The sequence below is a fragment of the Aquarana catesbeiana genome, linkage group LG03 (genome assembly GCF_042186555.1).
Source record: "Aquarana catesbeiana isolate 2022-GZ linkage group LG03, ASM4218655v1, whole genome shotgun sequence".
Classification (NCBI taxonomy): Eukaryota; Metazoa; Chordata; class Amphibia; order Anura; family Ranidae; genus Aquarana; species Aquarana catesbeiana.
In genome coordinates, this window is record NC_133326.1 from 125780115 (window position 1) to 125804758 (window position 24644).

Below are 24644 nucleotides of genomic sequence, written 5' to 3' on the forward strand. Positions count from 1 at the left end.
ATCATACCATGTCTATGGCCACATTTAGATTCATACATCTGAACACAATGACATCATATGCTTTGCAGAGGGTATTTTGATTTAAAGAAAAATTCCACCTTTTGCAAAAAAAATATTAAATACACCAATGTGAATGTATTTATTTATTTTGCATTTGAACCTGCAAGCATTGCACCCAGAAACAGTAGATCATGGGTGCAAAGCTCTGGCTCCTGCAGACTCTCCCTCCAGCTTAGATCACTACCATATTATGAAACTTCTGTTATGAGGCTAGATGAAGTATTAATAGACTACAAGTGCTGTGACGTCAGCGACCTCGTTCTCTTTTGAGATCTACTCCCTCTGGGGCAGTGGCAGACGGGTCCTTGTAATTTTTTCATTCATAACTCTCTGTGAATTATCAATGCGGCTGTTGGGCAGATTGACCATTTGAGTGTGGGGGCTGTGACCATGACCATTCATGTTGCACCCCAAATGTAGGTGTAACATGAAACTTGGTCCACAAGGTGGAGTTAGCTTTTAAAGTAGAAGTTCATCCTAAAACGAACTAACTCTAAATCTACTGGCAGCCACATTCTAAGACTAATCTATCTAACCCAGTAAAGCAAAAATCGTTATACATACCTTTCCTGCAGCTAATCCAGTCCAATCTCCAGTGGAGGATGCTGTGCGGAAGAGACAGCCGGCAATGGCTGTGAAATACCTGGGAAGTGACGTCACCCATAGACTTATTATGGAGCTTCAATTGTCGGCTGCCTCTCTTGCACCCGCTTCCACAGAGAAGCTGTCCGATCAATATTCCTATTGCACACATTCCTGGTAGAAATGGCTCATAAAATGGTGGGTGCTGCAGCGATTACCAGTTGGGTCCTGGAAACATCAAACAAGCGTACATATTTGCCAGCACACCATGGATCAGCAGTTTTTCATCCAAAAAGTTTTAATGAAAAAAGATCACATCACAAAGGAAGGTGCAACGTTTCAGAGCCACGCAGGATCCCTTCGTCAGGCATGTGAGGACGTCATCACATGCCGGACGAAGGGGTCCTGCGCAGCTCTGAAACATTGCACCTTCCTTTGTGAAGTGATCTTTTTTCATTAAAACTTTTTGGACGAAAAACTGCTGATCCATGGTGTGCTGGCGAATATGTATGCTTCCACAGAGAAGCTGACAGCTCAGCGTTGGACTGAATTGGCTGCAGAAAAGGTATGTATAGCGATTTTTGCTTTACAGGGCTAGATAGATTAGTCTTATGCCGCGTACACTCAACAGGACTTTTCGGCATCAAAGGTTCAACGGAACAAATCCGTCAGACATTCCGATCATGCGTGGGCTTCATCTGACCTTTTCTGTCGAAAAATCTGACGGACCTTAGAAATAGAGCATGTTTCAAATCTTTCCGATGGACTCGATCCCTATTGAAAAAAAGGTTCGTCTGTATGCTAGTCCGACGGACCGAAAACGATGCAAGGGCAGCTATTGGCTCCTGGCTATTGAACTTCCTTTTCTAGTCCGGTCGTACGTCATCACGTTCGAAATGATTGGACTTTGGTGGGATCATGTGTAGGCAAGTCCGTTTCATCGGGACTCCGTCGAAAAGTCCTTTGGGGTTCAGTCCGACGAGACGTCCGCTCGTGTGTACACGGCATTAGAATTTATCTGCCAGTAGATTTAGAGTTAGTTAGTTTTAGGCTGAACTTCTACTTTAACCACTTCCCACCTGGCCACTGCACATAAATGGCTGGGTGGGCTATCTCTCCTTCTGAGTGGACGTTCAGGAACGTCCCTCAGAAGGAGCGGGATCGCACACGTGCCCACGCAGCGGCGCAATCCCGATGCGCTCGTGTCACCCGGACACAGCGCATCTCCAATCGGCAGGAGGGCTCTGTGATTGGCCCTCCTAATCACATGACGGCCGTGTCGAATCACAGCCGTCATGTGATGTAAACACAGAGCCGGTTGCTAGGCAATCGGCTTTCCTCACACGGAAGTTGTCAGTGAGGAGAGCGGATCACTGCAGCCGGCTGGTGATCAGTGAGTATGAGCTGTTTTTTACAGCTTTTTACTCACTGATCACCAGTCTAGTGACCCCACACATGTAAAAACACCAAACAAGTAAACACACAATGTCCCCAAAACACGTCCCCAAAACACATGTCCCCACATAGTAAAAACACATGTCCCCCACATATGTCTCAGTAAAATCACATGTCCCAATGATTTTCTGCACACATTTATGTCACCTGCGCACATCTGTACATGATCATTTGCGCACATGTGTCTGTGATCACACGAACCAATTATTATACACTTAACGGGATTTTTTTTACCAAAAACATGTAGCAGAATACGTTTTGGCTTAAATTTATGACAAATTTGATTTTATTGGATTTGTTTTAAAATAGAAAGAAGAAAATGTTGTTTTTTTTTCCAAATTTCCGCTCTTTTTTCACTTATATTGCAAAAAACAAAAACAGGGTCGTGAATAAATACCGCCAAAAGAAAGCTCTATGATAAAAATTTAATTTGGGTACAGCGTAGCATGACCGCGCAATTGTCATTGAAAGTGTGAGAGCGCTTAAAGCTGAAAATTGGTCTGGGAAGGAGGGGGGGGGGAAGTGCCCAGTATTGAGGTGGTTAAGAAAGACAGAGGGGTTGATTTACTAAAACTGGAGAGTGCAAAATCTGGTGCAGCTTTGCATAGAAACCAGGTTTTTTTTTTTTTTGTTTTTTTTTTTTTTTGTCAAAAGCTATTATACACATTTTTGATTACTGGAAAAAGGAAAGTCTGTCTGCATGTCAGACTACACACAGACCACAGAGTTATATGCACTAAGAAGAGAACAATACTGCACAGAGTGGAATTGTGTACCATTTGTAATACACATGCCATGCCACAAAATGAATTAAAATATTCTAATGATGTCCTACCAAGGCTATAACAACCTCATTGTTTGCTATACATTTATTTATACTGAATAACACTGTGGTTTCTCATTTGCAGGCCCTTCCTATTGTGGTCTTTTTCAGCTGTGTCATGTCCATCCTCTACTATATTGGCATAATGCAGTATGCCATTCTTAAGGTATGTCGTTTGAAAATAACTAAATGCTTTGGAGCAAGTGAATGGGTTTATTTTAAGCATAATTTGGAGCATTTTGAGTATCTAATTGTCCAACAATATTTACTAGCCTGTCGAGATCTCTTCTTCCCAGACTTCAATAGTAATTGTTAGCATTAGAACTGCATACAGTATCATTTCATATGCAACAAACCTTATGAATGGCATTCGCCTAATATTTAGTGTCTGGTCAAGTCACTGAGGTTTTTTTCAGTTTAAAGTAACGGTCATCTATGTTTACAGATTTCTTGGCTCATGCAAGTTACAATGGGAACAACAGCCACAGAAACGCTGAGTGTAGCTGGCAACATCTTTGTTGGGCAGGTAAAGTAAAAGCAGTGTGTTCTGGTCTGATATGTAAATGGTTGAATGAGCTCACACTAACTAATGTTTATATTCTTTGTTTTATTTCCTTGTGTCTCTCTGGTAAGCATTTGCTGAGCAAATGCATTAAATAAGGGTTGTACCTTTCATTATTGTCATTATCCCTTTGCAATTTTAGACTGAGGCACCATTGCTGATCCGTCCCTATTTGCCAGAAATGACCAAGTCTGAAATCCATGCTGTAATGACTGGTGGCTTCGGAACCATTGCTGGAAGTGTAATGGGTGCATATATTTCCTTTGGGGTAAGATACTTTTCCACTTTTTTATTTTCATATATAAGTTACTTAAAGTATAACTAAAGACAAAACTTTCTTTTAGTTTTGGATAGAGTGGAGAGGGATTAGAACACCTGCCAGGTTTTTATTTCTGTCAGTGCTCCTGTTAGGGAGATTCCCCCTCTCTATTTCTCCTGTTTACCATTATCATTGAAAGTGAAGGTGAAAGAAAATCCTACATTTTGGGTTGTCCTATGAACAAGAATAGGGTGGAAATATTCCAATTGGGACATTAGCTCTGGTGACTCTGGTAACAATCAGGGGTTCCCTCACTTTGGAGACATTTCCCCACACTTCCTGTTTTGGCTATGGAACAGGAAGTAAAGGGAAATCTCTCCAAAAGGATAAAGGGGAAACAAATCTGACAGAGGTTATAACCTTCTCTTACTTTAATTATATTTACTCCGTACCTAGATGATGCCCTGAAAGGGCAAGGTGACTATGTTATTGCATGCTTCCCTTTCTTAAATGCAAAAAGTGTGGAGTTTAAAAGATACCCATTGATGGCTAACTAAAGTTATTAAAGATTCAAGCTTTGGGGATGCCATGTATTCCATCAGACTTTATACAATTTACAAAAATGCAATACAATATAAATATTTAACAAAAATAACAATTATTTCTTTACACACTTGGGTAGAAATGGTTATTTTATAGGGTTAGACTGTAGAGGAAGAGATCAGAGGTTAGGAGTGTTATTGGGGTAAATGATTCAGAGATAGGTCCAGACACAATTCTCACCTCAAACAAGAGTCCCTTTGAAATGTTTGTATACCAGAGAAGTAATAAAATACAACCATTAATGAAATACATCTATTTTTCTTGACATACTTGAATAGTAATGGGTATTGTAAATAGTTTGGATATAGCTACAGTATATACCAACAATGCTAAATACGGTACCACATTCCAATATCACACCATGTCATATATCCATTTGTTGTGGGATTTCTAAGGTGTTCTAGGCACAAAAGAGTCACATTAATTAGTTGTTACAATATCACACATAATAGTTGGTGAAAGATAACATTTTCCAGTAAACACATTTACCCTCTCCTCTATACAGCTTTTGTATTCTATTCTATTTGATCACAAATAGCAGGGTGTTAAATCCTTTGATGCAATTCACAGAATAAATCTGCTTCTTCAGAAACAACAGGAGATTTCTATAATTAGGTATAATCCAAAAATATGAATGTACAGTAATATATCTTCAATATAACATTTTTGGTAATCCACTTACATATGAAGCCAATCCCCAGCTAATTACATTGCTTGGGGGACTGCAGGGAGTTAAACAGATTATGTAAGTGGTGGAAATATCCGGGCATTGAGGGCTAGCTAGTCTATGAATAACAGAGCATATGATTGGACTTCCATGGGATCAAAATGCAAATAAAGAAAGGAGAGACATAGCTTGGTCTTTTGTATTACCTAGCCTATTAAAACAATTACTGCCTGATCTGAGATGTTGCTTACATATACCAAGGGGGATTATATACTTTAAGGTTTATTGGGATATTTATTATTCTTCCCTGTTGTTCATCTTTGAGGGAATATACAAATACAGGCAGTCCCTAGGTTACAAAAAAAAATAGGTTCTGTAGGTTCATTCTGAAGTTGTATGTAAATTGGAAAGAGTACATTTTTTTATATGTAACTCCAAAGAAAAAAATAATTTTTACATTTTTTGGATAGCATAGGAAAGAGTTAACACCCCTATGACTTTTGTTTTGCTGTCTGTGCCCCTATTCAGAAGATTTCACCTCACTTTCTGTCCCTGTGACAATTGGATTTTGAAAAATTTGGGTTGTTGTGGAAACAAGGATTGGTGATAAAGCTTCAGTGAAGACACATTTTTCCATGATAACTCTAATGGGGCGTACACACGGTCGGACTTTTCGTCTACAAAAGTCTGACAGCCTGTCCGACAGACTTCTGGCGGACTTTCGGCGGACTTGCGGCAGACTTTCTAACGAACGGACTTGCCTACACACGACCACACAAAAGTCCGACGGATTCGTACGTGATGACGTACACCGGACTAAAATAAGGAAGTTGATAGCCAGTAGCCAATAGCTGCCCTAGCGTGGGTTTTTGTCCGTCGGACTAGCACACAGACGAGCGGATTTCGGGGTCGGGGTAGTTACGACGTAAAGATTTGAAGCATGTTTCAAATCTAAAGTCCGTCGGATTTGAGGCTGAAAAAGTCCGCTGAAAGTCCGGAGAAGCCCACACACGATCGGATTACCAGCCAGCTTTAGTCCGTCGGCGTCCGTTGGACTTTTGTAGACGAAAAGTCCGACCGTGTGTACGCCCCATTACGGGAGTACATTACCCTTCCTAGGGGTAGATTCCCTCTGACTTCCTGTTGTTTCCCCCTGTTTGTAAGGCTCCATGCACACTGAAGCTCATAAACGGCCATTTTTGGGAGTTTCGGTGTTTTTTTTTAACAGCCCATTAACTTCCCTCTATGTTATCCTATGTGTCCATGCACACACGCGTTCGGGAGCTGTTTTTCTGACCACAAAAAAAGCTTTAAAATGTTAAACATGCATAAACTCTGATAAACGTCAATAAACGCTCAAAAATGTCGCACACCAGCGTTTTTTAACGTTTTTAATCCATTGAAAAAAAAAAAAAAAAAGCTAAAAAATGCTAACGTAGAAAAACACTAAAAAACACTAATAAACGCTATTGCAAAAACGTTGAAAGACTGCAAAGCTACTGCCTTATTTATAACATTATTTTAATGTCCAGTGTGCATGGAGCCTTAGTATGAATCGTTTGTAAGTCGGATGTTTGTAACTTGGGGACTGCCTGTATATACCTATGGACACTTGTACAGACCTTATACAAAATGATTTACTATAATGCATACCTCAATAAAGAAGGTCCAGAGGAGCAATCCCTATTCTGGGTTGATGCCTAATCAACTCTCATGCTGTTATGTCTCTGACTTTTTTATAATATGTATGTCCAGTCTACCTCTTATAGCTCTCAGTAAGTACAGGGGTCTATCATCAAGCAACGTCTATCAGCTGTTTGACACTTCCACGAGGAACAATGATTCTGTAAGATATCAATGTAAGATATGTTATTGTAAATTATTATATTGTATTGTACCTATTTACAGGGGGGATCCCCTGTATTTTCTGAAGGAGCAAATGCATTCTATGAAATGCATCAAAGGAATTATCACCCTCCTCTTATTTTTGATTATCACTGTATTCTGGAAGCACACATTTCCTTTGACAGAATATAATAGCTATGTAGAGGGGAGAACAAGGGTAGTGTGTATGCAGGGAAATGTTATTCACTTACTATTGTGTATGATTTTCTAACAATTAAATGATGGAAATACTACTGCTTTTATATAATTCTATTATTAAATATTATATCTATAGCAATCAGAACTTAAGAGTGTTATTGGGATTATTGACTAGGTGATAAGAAGTCAAAATTTTGAGGATCAAAGGTATATAGACATTTTAAAGGACTCTCATCCTCACTTAAGCAGCATATGCTGTGAGGTCATACTTCTGATCTGTGGCGGCTGGTGATATATTTTTTGGGGGGGCAAACAATGCACTCCCAACCCCCCTCCGTGGCTCGGTCAGTCACACAGCTGTCAGGTCAGGCTCAGTACAGTACTCACTTCAGGGACTGTCACTCCTCTCTGCCCATACTTGCCTCTGATCAGCAGCTCCTCCTCCGTACAGCTCCGTGGCCAAAAAACTCTCCAGCAGCCCCGGAGCCCGCCGCCATACCATCCCCACCCCCCTCCTTCCTCCTCCCTCCTCCCTTCTCCTCCTAGGCCAATGGGCTCTCTTCTCTTTTCAGTCTCAGGACCGGTCTCTTCTCCTTTCAGTCTCAGGAGAATCAGTGTGTCAATAGTGAATATTCATTCTCTATTATCACACAACTGGGTGGGCTCAGGGCGCAGTGCTCTGCCCCCCAAGCCCACCCTTTTTTGAAGCCTATTAGAGCCTCTGGCTCTAATTACGTGCTTCAAGAAAAAAAAAAAACATTGGAATCCATACATCTGGCGCCCTGCATGTAGATAAGGAGGCCAGACACATAAATAGGGGAGGCGGCGTACGTGCACCCTTAATGGACGGGCCGCCACAGCTTCTGATATTGCCCTCTATTCCTTCTTTGCAGCTCAGAGCCTTCAGAAACCACTTTACAAATAATAACTTTCTCAAAGGCATAGGTACTGAACACCCCATGTGGCTATATCTAGACCCGTTAATAAGATCATTGTGTTATGAGGAAGTAAAGGGCAATTTGTGAAGACTCCAGATTGCACTAGAGGATCAGATGGTTAAACAAAATGTAAAACCTGAAAGCATATAGTCTCTGCTCACTAATAAGGTTTACACAATTCTTTATGCATGCATGCTTGCTTTAAAATGAACATGTCATAAAACTAGACCATTCAAACGGAGCATATGATTAAAAAAAGCATAAAAAGATGTTACCCTTTGGAAAACTTTTTATAAAAAGGATCAGTAGATTCAGAGGTATAGACAACTGAAGTCATATGCAAAGTTCAGATGTTATAGGTGGACTCAGTGAGCAATAGGGGGAGCTTGGAAGGTGGGTAGAGAGGTAGAGCCAAGCCTGATTTGTACAGTGAATTTCAAAATTTACATATAAATTTAGCTGCCCATATCTCTGGATCTATTGAGAATTTTGACTTGTGTGTCCCTGCTTAAAGCGGAGCTCTACCCAAAAGGGACAGCTCTGCTTTTTTGCCTCCTCCCACTTACGGCTGAGCTTGCAGCAGCAAACTCAGCCAGAAGTTCGGCCCCCCTCCTTCTTCCCGTGCCGCCGGGCCAATCACAAGGCGTAATGCCCTTCGCGCATGCCCCATAGGGAACCGACTGTGAAGCCGCAAGGCTTCACTGCCGCTTTCCCTTAGCCGAGATGGCGGCTGCAGCACCCAAGAGCCGATTGAAAAATCTGCTCGGGTGAAGACATCGCTGGATTCGTGGACAGGTAAGTGTCCTAATACTTTTCTATAAATTTTTTCTGAAGAAGCTTTTTTTCTGAAGGAGCCTTGAGCTCCACTTGAACAGTAGTGTTTAGGAACACATTTACTATAGTTTACATGTGCTGGTACCCGCCATAAAAAGCCGGACATCTTCTTTGCCCTTTATGACCATTTACCCAGAAATTCATCGCTGCCTTCATTTTGTGTTATGTAATTTATCAATTATATTTAATAAATAATGATATTTGAAGCGCTTCACAATGTGCATGAAAATGAATATATAAGAATAAATATAAATAGTCAAATAAATCCAGCGGTGAGTAAAAATTCCTATAAAATCCAGCAATCAAAATAGTGTAAAATTATTAAAAATTAGTGACACCAAATGTGTAAAAAATTCACATAAAAAATCCACATAAAAATAAATATATAGGGATGTATTCAGAAGGTTCAATTATACAGGTGTAGAATCCTGATTGGTATAGAGCTTTTGATCACTAGCAAAGCTGTTTAAAAACACTTGCTTAATTAAGGTGCTCATTGATAGTACCAATGTGTTTTTTGCTTCTATTCACAACCAATGTGGGAATCATAAACAGGCAGATAAGAGAAAAAAAACAATCATTGTGCAATAGTTAGGATACCAAGGTACACAGGCAAACTTCAATCCACTCACGTGTGCCTTATAATGATAAGGCATATGCAGGTTTTACTATAGCAGTCAGCCGCCTTAAACAGGAGCAGATTCAGTGCAGTACACTGTGTGAAACTGCTGATCTGCACAGAGCTTCCTTGGCTCGGAGGAGCCAAGGAAGCTCTGTGCAGATCAGCAGTTTCACACAGTGTACTGCACTGAATCTGCTCCTGTCTAAGGCGGCTGACTGCTATAGTAAAACCTGCATATGCCTTATCATTATAAGGCACACGTGAGTGGATTGAAGTTTGCCTGTGTACCTTGGTATCCTAACTATTGCACAATGATTGTTTTTTTTTCTCTTATCTGCCTGTTTATGATTCCCACATTGGTTGTGAATAGAAGCAAAAAACACATTGGTACTATCAATGAGCACCTTAATTAAGCAAGTGTTTTTAAACAGCTTTGCTAGTGATCAAAAGCTCTATACCAATCAGGATTCTACACCTGTATAATTGAACCTTCTGAATACATCCCTATATATTTATTTTTATGTGGATTTTTTATGTGAATTTTTTACACATTTGGTGTCACTAATTTTTAATAATTTTACACTATTTTGATTGCTGGATTTTATAGGAATTTTTACTCACCGCTGGATTTATTTGACTATTTATATTTATTCTTATATATTCATTTTCATGCACATTGTGAAGCGCTTCAAATATCATTATTTATTCTTTTTAAGTGACTCTGAAAACACTCTCTTTTGATAGCAGCCTCACTTGGTTTCATGTGTAATTATCAGCTATTTAGCATCACAGCGCTTTGTGTTTTATATATATTTTATCAATTATATTTATTATTTTCATATCACCTTGTACAACGTTTATTACTGTCCAGAACAACACTTGTTAATAAGCATAAAAAATGTACTGACTAGCTGGGACACAAGAAACAACAACCACTGATGATGGAATATGGTGATGGACCCTGAACAAATTGATTACTACCATTTCAGATTGACCCATCCTCACTAATTGCTGCATCTGTCATGGCTGCCCCTTGTGCTCTTGCTCTCTCCAAATTGGTTTATCCTGAAACAGAAGAATCCAAGTTTAAAGATGAGGAAGGTGTCAAGATAGAAAAAGGGTAAATTTTACTCGTTTAATTCATATTCCTAAAAACATTTGTATGATTCACAAATATCAACATGTCTTTAAGCTACATCATCACCATGATAATTGTTACAATTTAAGATTCAAACGAAATTGACAGGTGCCGCTCAAGGCTCCACCGGGTCCCCTTATGTAGCAACTGCTTGGAATGCAGACAAGAACAGATGGAAAAGGGAAAAGCCCTGGAAGCCACACATCTCTGCAAAATTTTATAGGAAATTGTATACAGCCCAGGCTCCAACCAGGCCACGTCCCCAATGCATTTCACTATCCCACTGGAGCTTAGTCATGGGAATAAGGATCCCATGCATGGGTGGAAATAAATGCATCACTGGCTGCCATTTATTTAAGAAAAATAGGTATCAGGTAAATATTAGCCTTACATTGGGATGACAAAGCATTAAAAAGGTGATGTGCAAATGCAGAAAGAAAATATATAATGTTCAAAAAACACCAAAGCATACAGAGGTTAAATATGGGCACTAAAAAACCAGTGATGGCAAACAATGAAAAAATAATGAAAATTGATATGTGTCCAAAAGGGAATAAGCAATAAGAAAGAAGGGGAAAGAAAAATGCTCCCAAAAGCAAAGGACATGGAGTCTAAAAAACTCCTTTAAAAACTTGCATTATTTTTTTTACTAAACTTATAAACAACTCCTAAACTGGGATAAATGGACTCCTTACAAGAGTGCACTCTAATACAATAATATACAGTGTCTCACAAAAGTGAGCACACCCCTCACATTTTTGTATATATTTTGTTATATCTTTTCATGTGACAACACTGAAGAAATAATGAAGATATTTGCAAGTACACCATGGAATGACGTAGATAGCGTCCAAACGTGTAATTTATTGCATGATCACAACACAAGGGGAGTGCAATGTTTCGGAGTCACGCAGGACCCCTTCGTCAGGCATGTCATATGGCATCACATGCCTGACGAAGGGGTCCTGCGTGACTCCGAAATGTTGCACTCTCCTTATGTTGTGATCATGCAATAAATTACACGTTTGGATGCTATCTAAGTCATTCTATGGTGTGCTCGCAAATATCTTCATTGTGACTTGAACCAGTATCCAGCTGGTTGTTGCTGCAGCACCCATACTCGTGAGCTCATCCAGGAATGTGTGCAATGGGAATATGAAGTATAACACTGAAGAAATGACACTTTGCTACAATGTAAAGTAGTGAGTGTACAGCTTGTATAACAGTGTAAATTTGCTGTCCCCTCAAAATAACTCAACACACAGCCAATAATGTCTAAACCGCTGGCAACAAAAGTGAGTACACCCCTAAGTGAAAATGTCCAAATTGGGCCCAAAGTGTCAATATTTTGTGTGGCCACCATTATTTTTCAGCACTGCCTTAACCCTCTTGGGCATGGAGTTCACCAGAGCTTCACAGGTTGCCATTGGAGTCCTCTTCTACTCCTCCATGATGACACCACAGAGCTGGTGGATGTTAGAGACCTTGCGCTCCTCCATTTTCTATTTGAGGATGCCCCACAGATGCTCAGTAGGGTTTAGGTCTGGAGACATACTTGGCCAGGCCAGTGGGGAGTCCATCACCTTTACCCTCAGCTTCTTTAGCAAGGCAGTGGTCGTCCTGGAGGTGTGTTTGGGGTCGTTATCATGTTGGAATACTGCCCTGCGGCCCAGTCTCTGAAAGGAGGGGATCATGCTCTGCTTCAGTATGTTACAGTACATGTTGGCATTCATGGTTCCCTCAGTGAACTGTAGCTCCCCCGTGCCGGCAGTACTCATGCAGCCCAAGACCATGACACTCCCACCACCATACTTGACTGTAGAAAAACACTTGTCTTAGTTCTCCTCACCTGGTTGCTGCCACATATGTTTGACACTATCTGAACCAAATAAGTTTATCTTGGTCTCGTCAGACCACAGGACATTCCAGTAATCCATGTCCTTAGTCTGCTTGTCTTCAGCAAACTGTTTGCGGCCTTTCTAGTGCATCATCTTTAGAAGAGGCTTCCTTCTTGGACGACAGCGTATGGTCTGAGCACTGACAGGCTGACACCCCCATCCCTTTAACCTCTGCAGCAATGCTGGCAGCACTCATACGTCTATTTCCCAAAGACAACCTCTGGATATGAAGCTGAGCATGTGCACTTAACCTCTTTGGTCGACCATGGCAAGGCCTGTTCGAGTGGAACCTGTCCTGTTAAACGGCTGTATGGTCTTGGCCACTGTGCTGCAGCTCAGTTTCAGGCTCTTGCCAATCTTCTTATAGCCTATGCCATCTTTATGTAGAGTAACAATTCTTTTTTTTCAGATCCTCAGAGAGTTCTTTGCCACGAGGTGCCATGTTGAACTTCCAGTGACCAGTATGAGAGAGTGAGAGTGATAACACCAAATTTAACACACCTGTTCCCCATTCACACCTGAGACCTTGTAACACTAATGAGTCACATGACACCGGGGAGAGAAAATGGCTAATTGGGCTCTATTTGGACATTTTCACTTAGGGGTGTACTCACTTTTGTTGCCAGCTGTTTAGACATTAATGGCTGTGTGTTGAGTTATTTTGAGGGGAGAGCAAACTTACACTGTTATTCAAGCTGTACACTCATTACTCTACATTGTCGCAAAGTGTCATTACTTCAGTGTTGTCACACGAAAAGATATAAAAAAATATTTAAAATAATGTGAGGGGCGTACTCACTTTTGTGAGATACTGTATATGAATAATGATATTATATTTACTTCATGTATTATTCATATCTATTGTTGTATTAGAGTGTACTCTTGTAGGGAGTCCATTTAACCCAGTTTAGGTGTTGTTTTTAAGTTCAATAATAAAATCAGTGCACGTTTTTAAAGGACTATTATGGACTCCATATCCTGAGCTTTTGGGAGGGTTTTAATATCACTTTTTTTTTTTTTTTAATCATTTTTGTATGAGCTGCTTTTTTTTGCTGTTTTTTTTTTTTTTCTTGTTATACTCTTCTTGATACATATTCATTTTTATTATTTTTTTCATTGTTCACCATCACTTTTTTTAGTGCCCATATTTATCCTCTGTATGATTTTTGGACATTATATATTTTCTTTTTGCATTTGCACATCAGCTTTTTCATGCTGTGTCATCCCAATGTAAGGCTAATTTTCACCTGATACCTATTTTTCTTAATTAAACGACAGCTGATGATGCATTTATTTCCCCCTATGCATGGGATCCTTATTCCCATGACTAAGCTCCATGTGAGGAGTGAAATGGATTGGGGGGCGTGGCCTGGTTGGAGCCCAGGCTGAGGCTGACATATACTTTCCTATGGAGTTTTGCAGAGATGTGCAACTTCCAGGACTTTTCCCTTTTCCATTAAGTGTTACATTTTGTTGCAAAATTTTTATAGTAAAGTAACAAACATTATGTAAGAATGAAGACGGTAAAATCTGTGAGATATCTATTTAGAAAATACAGGCCTATAAGAAGAAAAAAATATCACAACAGAAGTAGATCATGAATCTTCATTACATTATATGCGTCCATTAGGAAATTACTGCTACTACTATTTTCTGTTGTAGTGCCTACAAAATGTTCATTCCTTAGTGCTTTACAACAGAAAATGCAATAAGAACTCATACTCATAATGTGAACATAGTGGAAGACAAATGGAATCATGTGTTGTTCACACTAGATGCGATTTCATGCAGTTTGATGTTTTTTTTAGAACACAGGAAAACTCCATGTTGCTTTAAAATTCTATTCATGTCAATGGAGTTCATTCTCACCACTGAGGTGTTGTAGGGCATTTAGAAAATATCCTGCTTACTGCAGTTTAGGTGTGCTCCCTTTAGGAATAATGTTTAGGGGGAAGCAAGCCTATATTTTTTTTATATATTATAAGGTAACACATCCCAAAATAGTCAAGACATAGATCAACCCTACCTACAGAAGCTACAGGACTTTGGAGGCACTATACATCACATCTTTATAAATAAAACCATATATATATTTATTTATAATGGTAAACAGCAATAAATTCAATAATATATATAAAAAGAAATCTGGTGTCTGAAATTACCCTAGGCACCACATCCCCAAGTGAAACAAATTAGTGAAGAGGTAAGAAATGGGGTTTTAAAGATGCCACACAGGAAATGTAGTGTAAAAAATCGATTTTTACTGTAATCATGAAAAAATTTTAAAAATATTTTCCATAAAATATATATAGAATGCTACTCATCACATAAATATGCAAAATGTACAGGATTTCTCCCAAATACCCCAATTCTGGGTAATTTAGTGTAGATATTCAGATGCATATCGCATTCCCATTGTGTTTTTTGAAATAGGTATCGGGATACAAATTCTCAACGCGTTTCTTGGGTCTGCTCTAACTTCTCATGACAAAATGGAAGATATATATCTTAAGAACAGCAAGAATTTTACAAATACATTTACGAATGTGCATATTAAAAGCAAAACAATGTCCCTAGTGGTAGACATGTCAACCATCCAGAGGAGGTGCCTGGTCAAAGAGCCGGGGAGGGGGAAGAAGTCACAGGAAACCTTATGTTATAGTCCCACTTTTTGACAGACAGGATGGCTCCTTAGGCATTCACATGGACAGGACACTATAGCAGTGTGCTTTCTGCAGTTTGGGTTTATAAATAGGTTGTCTGAAGACAGATTGCCCAGTTCAGCTTGGAAGACAACATGTGAGAGAACCAAAGCAAGGGAGCTGAGAAAGGCGTGAGCAGAACATCAAAGAAACTGTAGCCATCAGAGGTCTAGACTTGAACTGTGCACCATCATTTGGGATGATTTACTAAAATAATAGAGGGTGTTCACCTATCAAAGTAAATGTTCACTTTGCAAAGTGAATGTAGGTAAATAAGGTGATGCTGTGTTTGAATACCCAAGCACGTTTTCAGGAAATTAACAGATTTTTGAAAGCCAATAATTGGGTATTCAAAATGAACACAGCTTCACCTCAATCATCAAACTCACACTTTAAACTAGGTATTTTGAAATCCATGTTCATCACAAGATACAACAAAACTGAATAATTTAGAAAAAGAGTGAATGAAGACCTCCAAAATCACATCTCAGTTCATCTTAAAATGCATAAAAACCTGAATTAAATCACACACGATATTGCTTGCCTTGCAGTTACATCTGGTGTGAATGAGTCCTAAAGGATGTACCTATTACATTTTTAAATCTAATAGAAAGTCTGTTATCATTTGTGTATATAATGCCTATACATTTTCTATATACTCTGAAAGAAATAAAGTCAGCACAAATATAAATAATAAAAAGCATAGTAAAAGCAGAAAGTTCAAGACATGCTTATTAAATCTTAATCTTTCTCTTAAATTCTGATTTCACTCTGCCTAAAGGGAAGAAAGAACCATACTAGAAGCTGCCAGCAATGGGGCCTCTACCTCTGTGGGGTTGGTTGCCAATATTGCTGCCAATCTGATTGCATTTATGGCCTTGCTTGAATTTATCAACTCTGCTTTCTCCTGGATTGGAGGGATGGTGAACTATCCTAAACTTACTCTACAGGTAAGCCAACACTAACAATGGTATCTCTTTTAGACTGTCTGACACAATTCACTTGCAGTAAGGTATGCATCTGTTTTTAGTGTCTATAATTTAGACGTTGTATCCAAATGAAATTTATGTACTTTTTTTTCCCACAAATAGAGCTTTCTTTTGGTGGTATTTGATCACTTCTGCGTTTTTTATTTTTTGCACTATAAACAAAAAAAGAGTGACAATTTAAAAAAATATATATATATATATTTTTTACTTTTTGCTATAATAAATATCCTAAAAAAAGTAAAAAAAAAAATTCTTCCTCAGTTTAGGCCAATATGTATTCTTCTACATATTTTTGGTAAAAAAAATCCGTATATCAGCGTATATTGATTGGCTTGCGCAAAAGTTATCACGTCTACAAAATAGGGACTAGATTTATGGCATTTTCTTTTTACTAGTAATGGCAGTGATCTGCGATTTTTAGCGGGACTGCAACATTGCGGCCGACAGATCGAACACTTTTGATACTTTTTTGGGACCAGTGACATTTATACAGCGATCAGTGCTTTAAAAATGTTAAAAGTGTTGGTAGGGGGCGCTAATGAGAACAATCAGGTGAATAGATTCAACTCATAGAATAAGGAAATAGTTCCTAATTGGCTATATAATAGTGAATAACTGCAAATACACCAGCCTAACTAAATACAAAATATAACGTAGTGATTAACATACAAAAAAGAGTGAGCCTGCTGGCAATTAATCCCCAATTATTGTAACAAACAATTGTGCACACACAGATACTGTGTGATCTGGAATTAAACGACAATGTGTAGAAACAATATGGAAAATCAAATGTCCTTATTGATCCAAAGAAACAAAATTGTCACACATGTGTGTGAATGTTCAATGTGGTAAACACTGTTGGGAAATCTTCCAGTCCTGGAGATAAAGGCACCACCTTCACCGGCTACAGTATCACCCAAAGTGCACAGTATATGGATGTCAGCTTACCAGAGGATGTTGACCTTTTTAATGAAAATAAGGTCAAATGGGCTTTAGCAAGATAATGCTTGCTGTAATGTTGGAGATTGTGGACTTGATCAGCCCCTCACACCGTTTGGAGTATTAGGTGGGATATGTGAAAAAGATGTAGGAAACCAAAATAGTGTAATCCCGTTTAATACAAAGATTTGAAAAACAATACAAAGTGCCAAGTGGCTGCTTACATTGTTAGTGCCCTAGCCCAGCACTGAGGCTGGATTGCGTAGCAAAGGAGTGGATGTGTGTCCCGCAGTGAAGATGGTTAGCTGGCGTGCGTTCCACCTACAACGGCGAACAACCAGAGGGACCGGACATGATGTAATCGCGTGACCAAGTACCGCCTAGAAGTACGTTTCGTTTACAAGTCTTCAGGAAGTGTCCTATGTGTCCATGCACACATAGGCTTTTTGGCACCTTTTCAGGCTGAAAAAAACCCCAGAACTACTGCGTTTAAAAATGAGTTTTTCAACTGTAAAAACGCTCTAATGCTGAAAAACGCAGTGAAACGTGGCTATCCGGCATTTATGAGGGTTTTTGAGCTTCAAGCTGGGAGTATAGTTTTGCTAAAAATTCAAACACGGCAAAACACATAGTTACATAGTTACATAGTTACATAGTAGGTGAGGTTGAAAAAAGACACAAGTCCATCAAGTCCAACCTATGTGTGTGATTATGTGTCAGTATTACATTACATATCCCTGTATATTGCATTCATTCAGGTGATTATCTAATAGTTTCTTGAAGCTATAATACACTAATGCAAAAATGCTGCAAAACATGGCAAAAATCACTTTTTTAACACGGCATTCTATAACTAACGCTACTAACGTTTTTTATAGCCTCCAGTGTGCATGAGACAAAAACATAATTTCTGTTTTTGTTTTTATTTATAAATGTACCTGGGGTAGCCATATTTCCTCATTATATTTTGTTGTAACCCAGAAGTGCAGTACAGTGATTAAAATATAGTGCTACACTTGTTGCAAGCAGTGACGGTGCGTCCATAAGGGCTCACGGGCGCCTCCCCCTCTCTCCAGCCACCCCTCTATCACCAGTAGATAGATTCATCCATTGCATGAATCTATCCATGGTTGCCGCTGCCACCCCCTATTCAGTAAATTACAGTGGCAGGGGGTGTTTTTGAAGCACCTGATTAGAGCCATAGGTTCTAATAGGCGTCAAAAAGGTAAACAGGGAGCGCCATGCTTGGCCCCGTGCTTACCCAGCTGTGTTAGAAAAGACTGAACCACTTCTCCACCAATTAGGTGCTCGGGTCTGTTACCCATCACCTGATTGGCTGAAACGACAGGCACTCTGATTGGACGCCTCTCAGGCGTCCATTCATAGGAGAGGATGGGAGGAGAGGACAGGAGAAGACGTCAAGGACATGGAGGGGCATGGAGGACACCGCCCGCTGCTGTCACCCTCTGCCCCCCCGAGACAGGGTAAGTGCCGGGCAGACGGTGGGCGGGGTCCCAGTGGCAGCATTCGATGGGCACCTCACCAACTTCTTGGTCCCTCTGAACTACATACTTCCCTCCCAAGTCCATACATCTGCATTAGTATTCAGTTAATGCTTTTGTGCAATTTGTGCATCCTACCAAAGCACACTTATGCGTCATTTAGTGTCAGCTTGTGTCCTGATTTGGCTAGTGGATGATATTCTTTCTTGTTTTCCTGCACAACCTGTGTTGTAGACTTTGCTTGACCTTGCTAGAGTACATGTTTGTACTTCTTTATTCATTGACCCCTGGCAATACTCCATGACTATGGTTCTCTCTCATCTTCTGGCATATTGTCGGCTGGTTGCTGCTAGCTTATTGAACCTTGTGGTTCAGTATCTTTGACCAGCATTATGTCCAGTCTGGAATGTTAAACCACCAACTGGTGATGGCCTGCCCTTGGTGGATTACAACCACCCAGCCTAGACTCTAAAATCTGCTGCCTAAATGTATCCAAAAAGTTGAAGAGCAGTAATGGAAATAGAGTCTCAGCTTGTGTACATACCAAACAGCTTTACTTTAGGATATTATATCCAAGGAAGTGAATGGGCACCTGAATGATGCACAAAACACACATATTCTACAATCATAATACATGATTTACAACTAAACTAAAGCCACATCTAGACCCCAATTTTGCCATAGTAGTGATAAATGTTGTGCCAGACTTGACATAAATGTTTTATGCTTTATGTACCAGGATGTCAGATCTCATCCTTAGATGAATTATAAGCTTTGAGGGCAGTATCTGTGAGCCCATCTAATTGAATGTGTTTGCCCTAAAGAGTCTGCAATGGTGTTCTTATTACTAATCAAACTTAGAATAATAACTCACAATAAGCACTTAAATATAAGATAGCATCCCTATATGTTTTTGTTGCCACAAATGAAACATTGCTTTACTTCTGAGGTTTACTTAACAAACATGTATCTTTCCCAGCTGATTCTATCCTACATATTCATGCCTGTGGCCTTCATGATGGGGGTACGGTGGGATGAGGCTGGACCAGTTGGTGAGATGCTGGGAACAAAGATCATTCTGAATGAATTTGTGGCATATAGACGACTGGCTGATTATAAAGCTAAACGGCTTGAAGGTGCTGATGAATGGTTAGGCGACTCCAGGCAGTGGATAACGGTAAGTACAGCAACTGTGGTGAAACTGAATAATTTTAATATATGTAATATGTAAATCTGCTAAATAAATAAAAATAGACAAAAAATAATCTTCATAAATAGAGAAAAGTGAAAATGTGTGAAAAGGTTGTTAAAAATTCAGACTCCATGCTTTTATAAATAGGTTTGGTAGTGACTGCTTTATACCAGAAAGCAGATATCCGCTCTCTATTATACACCGCAGTAAGGCTTCATTCACACAGACGAACAGGCACAGACTGCAAAAAGAGATGCTAATTTTGGAAGCTTGCGTCTAATTCTTGGAGCATCCTGGAACCTAAGTGTTCAGGTGATCACTTCTGTGGGAGTTTTGGTGGCAGTCTTTGGGGATGTCAGCATTTCCTATTATTATTATAATTATTATACAGGATTTATAAAGCGCCAACAGTTTGTGCAGCATTTTACAACATGATGGCAAACAGAACAGTTACAATATAAGCTTACAATCTAAAAGGAATGGTCAAGTGATACATAAGGTAATAACTGTGGGGAATGAGCTCATGGAGAAAGTGAAAATACAGTTGTAAGGCGGAGGTGGGATAGGCTTCTCTGAAGAGAGGTATCACCTAAAAGTGGACAGAGTAGAAATAGCCGGACATATTTGGGTAGGGAGTTCCATAGGATGGGAGAGGCTCAGGAAAAGTCCTGGAGGCAAGCATGCGAGGAGGTGACAAGGGAGCTAGAGAGCAGGAGGCCTTGGGTAAAGTTAAGAAAAACAATTTCGTTGGTATTTTGAGACTATGTTAGTGATTTAGCTGGGGGCCAAATTGTGGATTGCTTTTTTTAATTTATTATTTAGTTATTGTTGGTATTTTAGGTTTAATTCGTTGGGTGAGTGGCAGCCAGTGGAGGCATAGAGGGGTAGCAGACGGTGGACAGCTGGTAAGGTGGACATGTCTGGCAAGGTGTTAAAATTAGGATACTATGAAAACTACACCGTGTTTTTTAACCCCTTGCCACCACCTGCTAGCAGTCCTTAATGCTGGGAACGGAGAAAGGCTTTCTGATCATGTGACTGCTGTATTTGGCTGAGAAAAGAGAAAATGTTTTCTCTGCTGAAAAGTAGGTCAGTGGTCAGATCTGAACCTAGTAGCTCTCCCCCACTTTGTGTCTCTATGCCCCATGTTGGCATGGTGTCCACCGTAGCATCTGCAGTGGCAAGGCAGTTTAGGACTGTCCAGAAGAGGGATTATTTTGACGCAGTTGGTCAGCTTAAATATGTATTGCAATATATATGAACTAAATATCCCTGTTTTTCATTGCATAGTTTTCTGCGAAGGGTGTATGGCAGTGTGCAGAGGGTCTATCCAGATTTTGCTGTAATTGGCTGCCCCAGTGTTCACGTGAATAAAAACTACTAATCATAAACAATGACCGAGAGCTGTCCATGAAAGCTTGGTCGCTGTGCTGGAAGTGCACAGTGAGCATGCATTTAGCACAGAAGAGATTCCCCATGGACGCATATGTGCAGCAGCTCAGCGTTAAGGCCCAACTGATTTCCACTGAAGCTATGCCTATGACTGTCAGGAACTGGATAATACATTGGGGCCCCTGAACAGCATGGTGTATTTTAGTGAGAATGTGAATTTAGCCTTTAAATGTGGGGGATTATAAGAATTTTGTTATTTACAGTGGGGAAAATAATTATTTGATCCCCTGCAGATTTTGTAAGTTTGCCCACTTACAAAGAAGTGGAGGGTCTATAATTTTTATCATAGATGTATTTTAAATGATAGAGACAGAATATCAACCAAAAATCCGGAAAAAAACACATGACACATGATGTTCTAAATTGAGTTGCAGTTCAGTGTGTAAACTAAGTATTTGATCCCCAAGCAAAACATGACTTAATACTTGCTGGAGAAACCCTTGTTGGCAAGCACAGAGGTAAGACGTTTCTTGTAGTCGGTTACCAGGTTTGCACACATCTCAGGAGGGATTTTGGTCCACTCTTCTTTACAGATCTTCTCTAAATCCTTAAGGTATCTTGGCTGTCGCTTGGCAACTCGAAGTTTCAGCCCCCTCCATAAATTTTCTATAGGATTAGGGTCTGGAGACTGGCTAGGCCACTCCATGGCCTTAATGTGCTTCTTCTTGAGCCACTCCCTTGTTGCCTTGGTGGTATGTTCTGGCTGAGGGAAGAAGGTTCTCATTCAATATTTTGCAACACATGGCCCTGTCCATTGGCCCCTCAATGCAGCAAAGTTGGCCTTTACTATTAGCAGATGGTGTTCATAATCAGCATTCTTCTTCCTCCAAACACGGCGAGTCGAGTTAATGCCAAAGAGCTCACTTTTAGTCCGACCAAGTCTCACTTTCTCCCAAAGTCTCACTTTTTCCCAGTCCTTCCCTGAATCATTTAAATGTTCATTGGCAAACTTCAGATGGGCCTGTACATATGCCTTCTGCTACAGGATTTAAATCCATGGCAGTGTATTGTTTTACCAATGGTTTGTTTGGTGCCTGTGGTCCAAACTGCCTTGAGATCATTCACAAGCTCCTCCTGTGTAGTTATGGGGTGATCCTTCATATTTCTCATGATCATCCTTACCCCATGAGGCAAAATCTTGCATGGAGCTAATTTGTGTACCACAAGAGCACATACTGTAGCCAGTCTGTGGGAGCCAGAATCATTTTTGGTTGGTAGGGGATCAAATACTTATTTTACTCCTGAACTGCAACTTAATTTATAACATTTATATCTTGTGTATTTTCTGGATTTTTGGTTGATATTCTGTCTCTATCATTTAAAATACACCTATGATAAAAAATATAGACCCTTCAATTCTTTGTCCGTCGGCAAACTTACAAAATCTGCAGGGACTCAAATAATTATTTTCCCCACTGTAACATTATAGTAACATTTTATCCCAGATAAGGGGGCCCTAAACATTTTCTATATTGAGCTGAAAAGCTATTTACAATGTAAGGAAATACATAATTTATCAGCTGGAAGACAGCTGAGGATGCAAAGACAAAGTGAGAGTCTCATAAAGTCCAAAAAACCCAGTCTGATATGTCTGCTCTAAATGATTTGAGCCCCATCACACATAGTTGTGGCATCACTATGACTTTGCAATCTACATATTTGTCCTGAGTAAATGACTAAAAAAGTACTGATTCAAAAGACAGTCAGGCAACTAGCATCTTCACAAAGAAGTCATCCGTGACAGCCTCCATATTTCTCTCACTACAGGTTAATAAAAGAGTTGTTTTTTCAAATTGTATTTATTAACAATGGCATAAACTTGTCTTTTTGCCAGGAACATGTCCTAAAACTATTTTTTTTTTTACAGGAGAGAGCGGAGGTCATCACTACCTTTGCCTTATGTGGATTTGCCAATATTAGCTCCATTGGCATCATGTTAGGAGGATTATGTAAGGTTACATTCTTGTAAAAGTCATGCTGAATCAATATCCCAAAGATGTATTTTTTGATTTGCAAAACAGTAGTACCTTAGCATGCCATCAAAATTATTATATATTTTTTGCAACACACAGCTACCATGGCACCTCAACGGAAAAGCGATCTATCCAAGGTTGTGGTGAGGGCTCTGATGACTGGAGCTTGTGTCTCATTTGTCAATGCTTGTATTGCAGGTAGGTTAAGTCTGTCTTCTGATGATGGTGGAAGGTTTTGTGTATTATATAGGAACAATTTGAAGGGGAGACTGCTTTTTTTTCCACTGGATGGAGTGGGAAAGATATAAACTTTCTGTTTTTATTCCTGTGACCCCACTCAGGAGATTTTCCCTCACATCCTGTCATTGGGACACTATACAAGAAAAAGGGGGTGTGGGTGTCACAGAAGTAGTAAGGCACACACAACAATTTAAAAAAATGTGTAAAATCCCAACCTTAGTAAAAATTTGTTTTCTTTTTTCTATCAATTCCTGCCCTGACAGGAAGTATGCGTAAATCTCAATAAGGAAGCCAGTAGAAAAACTGTCAGAGGCTCTAAGCCACTTTATTAAAAAACGACAATTAAATAGTTTTGTGAGGCTGGGCTAATGAACATTTACAGAGATTCACACATGTGGTGTAATATACTGCTTTGTAAGAGCTGGGAAGTTGAAAATATAGATAATAATTTACCTCTTTGCATTTATTACAAGAACTTCATGTCAGAGTTGGGAATTTCCATCAATAATACCAGAATACATTATTTGTCTTTGGGTACTTTATGTTTCATCTTCTATAGCTGGTAAATGGCCAAGCATTAACACTGATTAGACCTGGGGAAAATGAAGCTAGCTGGCCAGGAACTACAGATCTGTTAGGTACCCCTGCCACCTAGAACACATTTCCAGCATATAGGGCATGTTTTGCCAAGGCCCCATTTCGCTAGAAAAGAAGTCAAGTGGTTATTGGCTGGCTAATGTTCTCCTGTTAAAATAATTTTTTCAATTATTGACGGTATTGCATTTAGTAAGTTACGTAGTTACTTTATTAGACACAGATATTATTCCTGAAGCAACTAGACCTTTTTTCTTTTGAGCACCTGACCCTGAAGCATTCACAAAATTACCTTCACCCTTAATTTAACGTTTGCCCAATAGTGAAAAATAACAATCCCATTTTTTTCAGGAATTTTACACACTGAAAGAAATGTAAATTGTGTGGAATTCTTTGGCACTCCTGAGGCTTTTCAAAATAAAACGTATAACCTCTATTTCTGCTGTCAAGATATTTATGCAGGGTAAGTGTGCCTACTATCTAAAATGGATGTTACAGTGATGAATACATTCTTATCGGGGTAAATGTACTGCTGGAGAACAGTTTTTAAAATTCTATTTTAATTTATTCATAGCAT

At 39.5% G+C, this 24644-nt stretch overlaps 1 protein-coding gene across 1 annotated transcript in view; it reads left to right on the forward strand.

The window, feature by feature from the left end:
• The window catches only part of SLC28A1 (solute carrier family 28 member 1), an 82091-nt gene that overhangs the window by 54736 nt on the left and 2711 nt on the right, over positions 1-24644 (forward strand). The window contains exons 9-17 of the mRNA XM_073619179.1: positions 3006-3086; positions 3366-3446; positions 3625-3750; positions 10438-10568; positions 15968-16136; positions 19596-19793; positions 23128-23209; positions 23333-23431; positions 24419-24530. Coding sequence (XP_073475280.1) covers positions 3006-3086; positions 3366-3446; positions 3625-3750; positions 10438-10568; positions 15968-16136; positions 19596-19793; positions 23128-23209; positions 23333-23431; positions 24419-24530 — 1079 coding nt within the window. The remainder of the gene's footprint in view (positions 1-3005; positions 3087-3365; positions 3447-3624; positions 3751-10437; positions 10569-15967; positions 16137-19595; positions 19794-23127; positions 23210-23332; positions 23432-24418; positions 24531-24644) is intronic.